The 11793-nt window shown below is 32.0% G+C and overlaps 1 protein-coding gene across 1 annotated transcript; it reads right to left on the bottom strand.

The window, feature by feature from the left end:
* Positions 1-5306: 5306 nt before the first annotated feature.
* Positions 5307-10815, bottom strand: LOC121115471 (uncharacterized). Its single transcript, XM_040709645.2, has 3 exons — positions 10662-10815; positions 10299-10603; positions 5307-10235 (listed from the first exon to the last, which is right to left on the bottom strand). Exons 1-3 carry the CDS (start codon positions 10674-10676, stop codon positions 10085-10087), a joined length of 471 nt encoding a protein of 156 aa, XP_040565579.1. The 5' UTR covers positions 10677-10815; the 3' UTR covers positions 5307-10084.
* Between the last annotated feature and the right edge of the window lie 978 nt (positions 10816-11793).

The raw sequence follows: 11793 nt of genomic DNA, 5'->3' as shown, positions 1-11793 counted from the left end.
TTCACAAAGGGCAGAATATTTTGAAGGTTCCGAATTTTATTTTGGCTAGGTATGGCTTGAATCTAAAGTTTTCTTAGTGACTTATCCTTAGAAACATATAACAATGTTGTTCTATTATGATTCCGGGGTCAGTTTTGGTACTTTCGGACAAAGTTGCTCTATATTTTCATATCTTTCCCATGATTATATACTGAAATAAACCAAATACTGTATTTTAAGTTAAAATGGCATGCTTCCTATTTAATGCTTAATGTTACTCATTATAATTTAATATTTATATCGGTGTTCATATATTGTTACTTATATTTTGAATTTCTTTGAGTCATTGCAGGATGAGAGGTTGCAAGAGCCTTCCTATTCTTAGTTGTTGAGATAGAATTGTAAGGAGTGTAATTTGTCTTTATTTTCTTCCTCTCACGACTGCTTTCAGGTGAGCTAATACAACTTTATGAAGGATAAACTGCTCCCTTACTAAAAATTATTCAAATGGTCAGAATTACTACGTTTATCTTCCGTTTCTTTTATTTTTACATACCGTTAAGGCATATTTTATACATCACTGCTTAATTTAGAACGAAAATGAGCAAATTCGGTGCTTAAAAGTTAACTTCTCCTCTTTATTTGTAATGAACAAATGTTTATACTAGTTACAACTTGTAACAGGTTTCTTGTATACATCATATAATTTTTTCAAAATTTTGATATTTTGAAAACTTTTCGAGAAATAACAAAGTCAATAATGATTTGTAACAAATAAAAATTTAGAAATGACTTGAAAAATAAGTTGAAAATAATATTGATCCAAAATATTGTTCATAATAATATTTATAAAGTATCAGTCCATTTTGATAGTTTCTTTGATCTGAAGTTGAATCCTTCATATCAAAGTTTTTCCTCTGATTACTTTTCAGAGAAATTTTCTTAGATCGTTCTGTTTGTGTAACAATGTTTATGATGGGATTTACTTAAATCCATCTGTCAAACTGGCATTATCACTTTAGTCGACGTTAAGATGCTTAATAAAATATTTTTTCAAATTTTCAAATTTTTTTTTCAATTGTAAACTTAAATTTAATCTAATATGTGTGAGGTCGTTTCAGTGAATTTTTTATTTTAATTGATATTACTAGTTGACAAATGTTCAACTCTCTTTTGTCCTTGGATTCAAATAGATATAATTTTGACCCTAAGAAACATGAAAATGACCTTTATAGTTCAATGTCTGGGGGATTGCGACCACAGTAACATTTTTGACCACATCGAAATGTGTCACTTTTAAACAATCTTAAAAAGTATTATTTGGCAGATTATATACCGGGCCGTGCAAAATTATTTACCGATGATGTAAATATACTTTTTAAGAGGTTTTGTGGCAACCAATCTGATTGTTTCGTATTTTTACTGTTAAAATAAACAAAAATCCTTCCTGTGAGAGCGTAACAACTACCACACGTGATACTATGTCCAATCAGGAAACAAAGAGGATCGAAATTGCAGCCCTCCTCCGAGCGGGAGTGCCTCATAACAACATTAAGGAACAGGTTGGGGCCTCGTTGAAGACAATTTACAACGTTTTCAAGCGCTTGGAGGCTGGGGGTGATCTCAAGCATTCCCCTAGGGTGGCAGGAAGCCCACTGTCTCAACAAGGCAAGTAAAGGCAGTGTTCCAGAGGACTCCCAACAGGTCCATTGCCGACATGGACAGAAAGATGGGAACGTCGACATCAACTGTTTAAAGGGCATTGAAAAGGGCTGGAGGAAAGTCCCTGAGGCGTACTGAACGCCCTCTGCTAACTGAACGTCAGCGAGAAGTCAGACTTGAGCGTGCCAAGAAAATCTTGAAGGATATCAAGAGCTCATCTGGACGCATCATCATTTTTCAGATGAGAAAACTTTTACGGTCGATCCTGTTTTCAACAGGCAAAATGACCGTGTTGTGATCTTTGGAGATGTTTGGAGATCCAACGGGAAGGCCATGAAGCCGGTATGGTTCCCCACTGGCTACAGATTAACAGCAGAGGATTATGTGAAGATTCTGGCGTCCAAGGTCCTTCCGTGGATCAAATCCATAGTCGGCAACTCTCCTTGGGGTTTTCAACAAGATGGAGCACCCGCCCACGCTTCCAAGAAAGCTGAGGAGTGGTTCAAGGACAACATGAACTTTTGGCCAAGGACTACTGGCCCCCTCAGAGCCCAGATCTGAACCCACTAGACTTCCCTATCTAGGCGCACGTGGAGACCAAGGCCTGCAAAAAACGACACAAGAACATAAATGCCTTAAAAGCTGCTGTCAACAAGGCCTGGGCCTCCATGGACGCCGATTACATCCATCAAGTCTGTGGCAGCTTCAGACGTCGCCTGACGAGTGTCATTGAGTCAAATGGTGGCTACATTGATTAAATTTGATCACAAACTATTTTATTATTCTAAAAATGTATGTATAAATTGTTTCTCAAGTCATTCAAATGTCATTATTGTCCGCGATATGTTCTGAACAAAAATCGGCAAATAATTCTGCACAGCCCGGTATGCATAATAACTTTGTAATTTATGTATAGGTTTTTGAACGTCAATTCATCATGTATTCCTGTATTGTTAACAACTTCAATAGTGTTATATTTTCATGTTTCTCAAGGCAAAAAAACAATCAGGGAGATAATATCAAAATCCAAAGGCAAAAATTTGTTCACTATTGTAAGCATTAAGAGATAAACAGAAATGGTTGTACCATTTTTATATTTCTCTCCATAGAGTATGTATGGTTAAAAATGAAATAAAGCTCATGATTCCTTTTTAATATAAATAACCTTTAACTGTATACTTTGTATTTGTTCATTACTGGGGATATGAATATTGGCTAAATTGAAGTGAGTGTAAAAACCACGCCTATGAGAATGTAATGAAAAATATGGTAACTTTGAGAGACGACATATCTACTGATAGAAATTACTATAACCTCTAGTGCTCCTTGCTTGCTTATACGTGTGAATTTTAAAAATAGAAAGATGAATTAATAAGAGAATACATATTTTCTCTTTCCAACATAAACTTTTTTTTAAATTTACTCTCACCTCAATTTAGCGCGTATTCGCATTCCTATTCATTGGCTTTTAATCTTCTGTTACTTCCCTGGAGGATTTAGATACCCCAAGATTAACATGGATATTTTAGGAATAAAATCTTTGTTAGCCCACTGTGGATTGATACATATAACATAATACGTATAGGGATCTGTAAACATATTGAATATTTTTTCCCCATAATATTTAAAAACCTGTAATTTATATCTAATATATATATTCAAATTTTTTTTAATTACTCATAAACTAATAAAATAAACCCCTAAAAAAGTTGGATACATGAAGAATATAATAAATTAAAAATTTACATAGAAAGTGTAGCCAAAAAAAAAAAAAATATGAGCACATGAGATATTTCATTCTCATACATCAATATAATTTAATAAATATGTATTTTTCAACAAATAAATGTTTTATAAAACGAAGTGCATATAGTGGTGCATTGAAATCTGAAAAATTACTAATTCAATAATTAATGAAATGTGAGTTACTGAAATTTTTTTTTATTTCGAAATATTATAGCATAAATAATTGATTTAAAAAAAAAACGAGCTCTCTAGTTTACGTACAACTCGAGAAAAGGAAAATTGCACGTGATGAACGAATTTCCATTCGCGCACTCCAAACGTCTCCAGGACCACTGTCCACGCCGTCAGCAAGTCCAAAATGTTGTAGAGGAAGAAAGGCTCTGTCAAAAAGATCAAAGTGGAACCGAAGGAGTTAAAGAAAATAGCCAAGCCTTATCCCCTCAATTCCTCGAGGACCGCTGAGATATATATTTTTTAAAGGAATAGAAAATCCTAGGGACTTACATAGAAATGGAAGCAATAAATAGTAGTATAATTAATACTACATGACCTGAACCCTGCCATAAACATCCTCTTAAATAATGGAAAATATTGGTTTCCCTTTACAAAATCTACAGTACATCTTCTACATCCAGGACCCGCGGACTTAAAGTTGAGGATTTCGACTTCATGTCCTGATGTATCAAAGAAGATATCTCAAAATTTCGTGAGAAAAATTAAACTGGCGGAGCCCTTTGACTAACACAGTATGAATACTTTGTGTGGAGCTTTCAAAGCAATAAAAAATCACGTCTCAATTCCAGATTTCGACAGAATGTATTGATTAATGGGATCCCTGTAAAGAGTATGGAATTTTTTTTAACAATATTTTGGATGCTTTTTTCGAGTGACGTTTGGTTCATTTTTACTTAATTTTTTTCACTTTTATGTAGAAATGGAAACGTTAATACCTTAAAGGCAACAATTTTGTTCAGCTTACCAACAAAGCAAAGACAAAAAGCTGTGAAAATCGCGCAATATGTTTTTTCTTATGAGCGTCAAATCTCTAATTGCCAATCAATTTGAATTTGGAGAACCAATTCTTGGAAAAAACTTAAGAAGAATAATTGTGTCCTCTGCAGCAAGATATGGTATTTTTTCAATTAAATATATAATTAGTTTTAAAATAATTGTTTGGAAGAATGAATGATTTCATCGAGGGATGCCAATGGATTCATTATTATGTTTTGAATTGTTTAGTGTGTGAATGTTTTATATAATTATTTGATTCTTGGAACGTTTAATTGTTTTTAGGTAAGGGCCTTGTCTAGGAGATCTAATTTTAAGCTAAAATACTTATTTAGCATATTTTAATACAACGAAATTCCTCTTAGTAATTTCATATTATATTGCTTTAAGTATTGTATATATCTGTATCTGTAGGAAGCTCGAGAGGTGCAACTTATAAAGAAATAGGGCCTCTTCTTGACCAGATTTGAACCCTCTGGACTTTGCTGTATGTAGCACATCGGAGAGAAAAACCAACAAAACTCAACACCCAACTGTGGACTTTATGAAGTCTTTCATAGTGGATCTGAGGGGCAACTTGTCTGTAGAGTTTGTCATCAACTCCTGTAATGCCTTCCTGCGACTTATAAAGACTGTGATTGATGCTGAAGGTTGCTGTATTGAGTGACCAAGTTTACAAAGGCATTGTTTGAATTATTAATATTCAGTTTAAAATTTTACATTGTAGGATATGGTCAAGATAAAGGCAATTGCAGTTTCCAAGCTCAGCATGGACTTTTTGATGATAGACGCAGTGGAAAAAATTGCAGTAGACGTTGTACGTACTAGCTGCAAGTTAGTAACGAAGCGTCTCCACCAAGTTGTTCATAACAAGGACAACCAAATTGAATTTTATAGTATCTTTTTATCATTTTGTAAGTTATGTCTTTTTTTGTGTTGTTGTAATAAATACAGAAATTATTTCATATATAAAAGGATGCTTACGGAGTAAAATCTTCCTCATTATCTAAATCCATTCATTTAAAAGAAAGTAATCCAAAATATTTAATATCAAAATATTTAATATGGGATTGTATATATACGTACCCCACTCATAGTAAAACGTACCGAACCGAACCGTTGTACAACTACGTACCGTACCAACCCCAATGCCAATAATCAACTAGCTATATTATTGCAATTTATATGTTCATTAATTACATTTTTTATTTTTCCAAATGATGTAATGATTTATCATAGGCCTTCAAGCACTTTTTGATATATAACATCATTTAAAGAAAAATTATTATGGAACGACATAGTTCAATGAAAAACTCGTTTTGGAAAAATTATTCTCTTGGATTTAATATGCGTATGTTCGTGTTTCTGTCATTCTTAGAGATGGGAATATCTTAATGTATATAGAATTCTATAATTTCTAGGTCAGATGGAGCAATTGCAATCCTATAATGCTTACTTAACCATTGCAACTTCATTTCATCAATTAATAGATCTTTAAAAAAAAGACACCTTTCCCCGTCCCTCTAATATATTAATTAGCTCTTACTCACTTGTATAATGTATTTCGATATAATGATATTCTATATTCGTAAAAATAGTAACAATTTGGGGCTTTTTCTTATAGATTGAGGAATAAAATATACACATAAATCCTTCAGATCAAGCTACCTGGTTAATTAAATATTCTAACAAAATGTGCAAGAGTACGTTGATGAAAATATTTTTTATCAAATACTTTTACCGAAAGCATTTTTTTCACATTTTAAATACGAGCCTATAAAAATATGATATTCCATATATGCACTATTTCATCCATACAATTACGTAATTGCTTAGAAAATCAGGCCCTTTTAAATTCAAGTCTAAACATGGAGACAGCAAGTTTCCACCTTCATTATTTTCATACCAGTGATGTCATATGCATTTTCACTATAATGAGCTCATTTATAAGCAAGAACAAAGCAGAAAAATATGTAATAGGTTATAAATTGAACGTCTAACGTCACTTGCACGAAAATTTAATTTAAAAAAGCCTGATTTTCTAATTAATAAATATTAAGGATATCGTAAGGAGTATATTTAGGAGTTAGTTTACCTTTACAAAAGATTAAACTATTAAAAGTGGAACCTTTTGCAACTTCCCACTTTAATATTTTAATTCAATAAATAACAGACCAAAAACCTTTAAAAACTCAGGAAAAGTTTTCTATTCTTTGAAGCTCATAAGTCTTGAAACAAAAAGGGTTTTCTCGAAAATGGGTTTCTACCTTAAGAAATTGAGATCTAATCTATCCGTAAATCATCTAAGCAGTCTACATTTTCTAAAGTTAGTATTAAAAAAAAATAATAATAATAAAATATTATATCAACTTCTAATAAGTTAGGTAGGGAATGTTCTTTTCTAAAAATCATATTTACCTAACTGAAGAATTTATTGTATCGGAAGTTAAAGGCGCACGGGCTTGGAGATAAATTTATCAGAATGGTGGCAGTAGTTTCTGTCACCTAACTACTTTTTATAAAAGAGAGAAATATAATGTGAATAAAGAATGCTGTCAAGGAAATCCCATCTGTCACATTCTATTTATTATTGCCTTAAATCTATTATTAGAAGAAATCAATGTATCCAAGTATATACATACAAGGTATAAAAGTTAGAGAGATGGAAAAAAAGTTGAACTTTTGCTGACAATATTACTATGATTTATTCATGAAACAATCCTCTTCTTAGCAAACATTACATATTTAGAGGATACCGTGAAAAATTTGGATTAAGGATTCATCTTAAAAAACAAATAAAAATAATGGCTGATCTAAGTATTTCTTCTAATTTTGAACGGTGTATGTGTTGCACCAAATATGAAAGTGCTAGGAAAATTTATAGGTTTGGATGGAACGGACATTTTTTAAATATGAAAACTATTGAGATAAAAAACAACTTCTAAGTATGCAATTGTTGTACAGAAGAATATAGTGGGAAGAATTTGAAAATGGATTTCCCTGATTTTACCTAAAACAACCCATATTTTAAAACTGACACCTTTTTAGGATATTTTTTTCCATAGATTGACGAAATATGTCATAATTTTTTATCATTGGAAGGGTGAAGCAGAAGGATATCTTAGAAAATAAATAATTTTACTGTAAAGGTAAAATTTCTTCTATATAAATTTAAAAGTACAAGAGCACCATTTCCTAAGGATTCTACTACAATATTGCCAAATAATAATTTAATATTGTATCAAATATGCCCGAAAGTTAAAATTTATATTTTTATAAGATAATAAGTTCAAATGTAGTTTTACCCTGAGGTTAAAAAACCAAAGAAACTTTTAAATTGAATAAAGTTGCTATATTAAGTTTATATTAATTTGCTTTAAAAAAAACAACCTTTTATAATACATGAATTCTTACTCACTGTTTTCCCAAGAAACAAAAACATCATGGGGTTGATAATGAATACGAACACAAAAAGAACATTCTTTGAAACCTCGAGAAGGAATTCCAAAATCTGCCTACTACTCAAAAACTAATTAAACTCATGCCAAAATCATGGATACAGGAAATAAATGATGGCTTTAAAATGCACTTACAATATGGAGCAAAAATATGATGAACAAAAGATATTACAATGCTATTTCAGGTTTTGGGGGTTAACACACCCCAGGGAAATAACAAAGGGAGCAACAATTGAAAAAAATAAAGTTGGATCTAAAAAGCATGACTTCCTGAGTATATGTAAACTTATATGATCTTATAAATCTTAAGGGCTATACAGAGAGTTATTTTCGAGAACGGAATGACAACAAGGGAAAAGGTATTAAAAACGCTCTACCGAAAGAAAGAGAGACCAAAGTGTTGCTTTATTTTTATAGTAATAAAATATATATTCCTAGAGACGGCTCTAGTCTAATCATAGTCGAACGTATGAATGATCTAGTAAAAGCTAGAATGAAAATGCTGTTTTCTCTGTCAGACTATTCAATTTAAGAAATGCTAAAGCCAAACTATGTCTCACCATGTATTTGCAGAATGCTCATGAGAAAGATAGCGACAAACTGACAAAAAATGGAAAAAAACTCCTAAGAAGGTTTATACAACTAAAAATCGTACAAAAATTAATCAAAAATGTTTTATAGTTTTGCAGTTCTTTTCCACACATGGGCACTTGCACTTCAAGGACGACCGGGGAATCCGCAAGGAATATAATGGGGGGAAAACCATATCGTATAATTTGAAGGACTGTAGCTACCTCAAGTATATAACACAAGAGATACGCCAGGGGTGGAGTCCACATTGGGTAGGAAGCCATTAAACCACGAACTCTTGTATGGTTTTGGGGGAGCTAGTGATCTCGAGCGAGTGGTCTCGACGGTTCTTATTGCAGTGGTAAATTGCAGTGTTTTTTTATCTATAGCACCATATTTTAATGTTTATCCCACAAGGAGTTTTGCTTTGGCTGCTCTAAACGAGTTTATATGGACAAAATTGGCCAAGAAAAGATAAAAAGATTGAAAGATAAGAATAGAATAATTTAAAAAAAAATGTATCTTTTAATAAAATATACTCATTTATTTTAAGTAATATATATACATAAATGAATTAAATTAGTTCGAATAGAATATTTTAAAGTTAAAGGACGTGCTGAAAAGTCTTTCAACGTTACCGTGTCCATAGCAGAGTGACTTGAGATCACATATCCTCTACAATCGGACTATTTTAAGATATACTACATTGTCAGAAAAGTGAGCTAGCGATATACGCTGCCCACTCAAATAGGTCTAAGATCCCCTTGGGCCTCGACAGACTCGTGGATCGAACATTGGACTTCTTGACGGCGTTCACCGAAAACAAAGGATAACTAAGACTCTGATATATTAATTTTGTTGAATATCCCCATAATAATATCTTCCAGAATTTTTTAAGGGAGGGATTAATTAGTGCTCATTTGTCCAACTCTCACTCCATCCTCTTATGTATATTTTTTTCTATTCCTTCTTGAAGCATAACAATTCATAATTAGATGACTGGTTTTTTTTTTCATATATTTTACAAATCGACATAATTTAAAATCAAAAGAAAGGAAATTATGCGCGTTCATGATTAATCACTTTTTAAGAAGGATTAATTAATTTCTTTTAGAATAGTATGTTATTTGATAGAATTATTTTTTATTATTTAATTTAAAGGTTCTAATAACGAGATTACATTTTATAGTCACTTATAAGGTAATTTTATCCTAGGATAGAGACTGGACGCCTTTCAACACTAAATTAGATGTTTTTTTCTAAAAAGAATGAAAATATTATTTGGAATTTAAAAGAGGATTGTTAAGACGGCAACTAGAAAAAAATCTTACACGCGTTCTAGGTCATATTTTATACAGTTGTATTTATAAGTGTGGGGAAAGATAAGGATTTAGAAGGTTGTACACCTAAAGCAACAACATTTACATAAATAAAAAAAATCATTAGAAATGACTCATAGCAGATTCGATAGCAAAAAGTAAAAATATTAAACTATTTGTTGGGTTGTATATATGTTTATTTATGTATATTGAAATATGAACAGAGATTCAAATTACGATATGAAGAAATGCATTAATTTTTAGTTATGAACAATACAAAGAGTGAAAATATTAATAATGCCGCAAATACAAGCCATGCCTTTGAAAATAGTAAAATAATAATTAGAAGAAACGGTTTTGATTAAAGTGACGGGTATAAAGATAAGGAGCCTGATGTTGTTGATAATTATAGGGAAGAAAGAAGTTACCAGAGTATCCACCGCCTCCACCAAGGTAAAACCCTCCAGGTCGTACACCAGCTCCAAATCCAGCTCTGAAAATGGATAAATATACAATATAATCACTTACAATAAGGAAGTTAAACAAAGGTTCCTACCCTAAAGGTCCAAGATTAAGACCACCTGAAGCACCAATATCACGAGTTTGAGGAGATGGGGCGGCAGGATCATAGAGAGATAATGGAACTCCACCAATTATTGAGTAAGGAGAAATGATCAATGGAGCAATCATAATACGGCCTTCGTGTATATTCTCGGGAGCGTTGTTTTCATTGGAAGAGATGCTGTTTTCTTCCATCAAAAGAGTCTCCTTAGGTGCTTCCACAGGTGCCTCTATAGCTATGGAGTCTTTTTCGTGCATGTGAGCACTGCATGAGACAATGAGGGCCAGAGTGATAAGAGCCTAGATAAGGTATAAAGTCAGGATCTATAATTAAATATTAATGGATTGGACCACTTACTTGAGAGTACTTCATATTTGAGAGATGTTGAAGGATTGAATGACCTCCTTGGTTCTCCAGCGCTTTATATACCCTGATTTTTGGTTCTTATTGTTATTATTATTATCGTATGTTGGGGGAATGAAGTAATGTACAGGTTAATATCCTTTTTGACAAATAAACATGTTGTGATTACCAGGTAAATCGGTCAACACACTGATACAGTTTTCACAAGTGCATTTATGGTTTTCATATTTCATTTTATATACTCTTAGCAACAAGAGTACCGCTCTTAAACATACATATACCTAGAATATTTTGTGTATAAGTCGTAAAGTCTATATAACAAATTGTACAAGTTGCAGCCACAAAATGAAGTGTATAATTTTAAATAAAAATTTAGAATACTTGTATTTATGGTATTTAAACTTATTTGACACATTATAAAGTTCAAATTAATACTGATATACTAAATGTGTAATTTGAATAGATCAAAATGATGTTATAGTATCAATTAATTATGGGTAGTTAAAATGAATTACTATTAGTTAAATAAAGCGTAATGAGTCTTCAAATTGTATTTTGTTCACAACATATACAGTATAGTGTCTTTAGCAAAGTTTTGTTTTTAGAGGTCTAATTTTTTTAATGGAGCCACTTTCTATGTCTCACCATTCATTGGCCAATAATTACTACTGCTGGAAAAATTATTTGGGGCCAGGCTGAATTATATATACTATCCATATTCTCATTAACCTAGAAATTACTCTTTAGCAAGATCCGAGGAAACCAATTTCTAAATTTCAGGATCCCTGGAAATTTGTAGATACTTTATTTGTCATGTGCCACGAGCAAAAGTCATAATTTGTTAGTCGATTTTTATGAATTAAATAATAAAAAGATATAAAAACTCGGTTATTGGGCCTTGTGTTACTTAGAACTCGACAAAACTTCATAATCTGTCAAAACCTCGAAACTTGTAAACATTTGGGATTCTTTGTTCTGATTTTTCGAGCCCATTATAGCATGTAAATCTTTCTAGACTGATTTCCTTTCTCTGTGAGAAATATAATTTAGGTTTTCCCCTCACGCAGAAATATGTTGTTGACTTTTCTACAATGTGTCCTCGTAATCACAGTATATTTTAAAAGTA

This window comes from Lepeophtheirus salmonis, chromosome 3, assembly GCF_016086655.4.
Source record: "Lepeophtheirus salmonis chromosome 3, UVic_Lsal_1.4, whole genome shotgun sequence".
Classification (NCBI taxonomy): Eukaryota; Metazoa; Arthropoda; class Copepoda; order Siphonostomatoida; family Caligidae; genus Lepeophtheirus; species Lepeophtheirus salmonis.
This window is presented reverse-complemented; position numbering and strand designations above follow the sequence as displayed.

Bases quoted from the DNA above. Each gene is read 5' to 3' on its own strand.
- LOC121115471 (XM_040709645.2), bottom strand. The intron at 10,236-10,298 runs GTAGGAACCTTT...ATCCATTTTCAG, and splicing joins CTTAATCTTGGACCTTTAGG to AGCTGGATTTGGAGCTGGTG.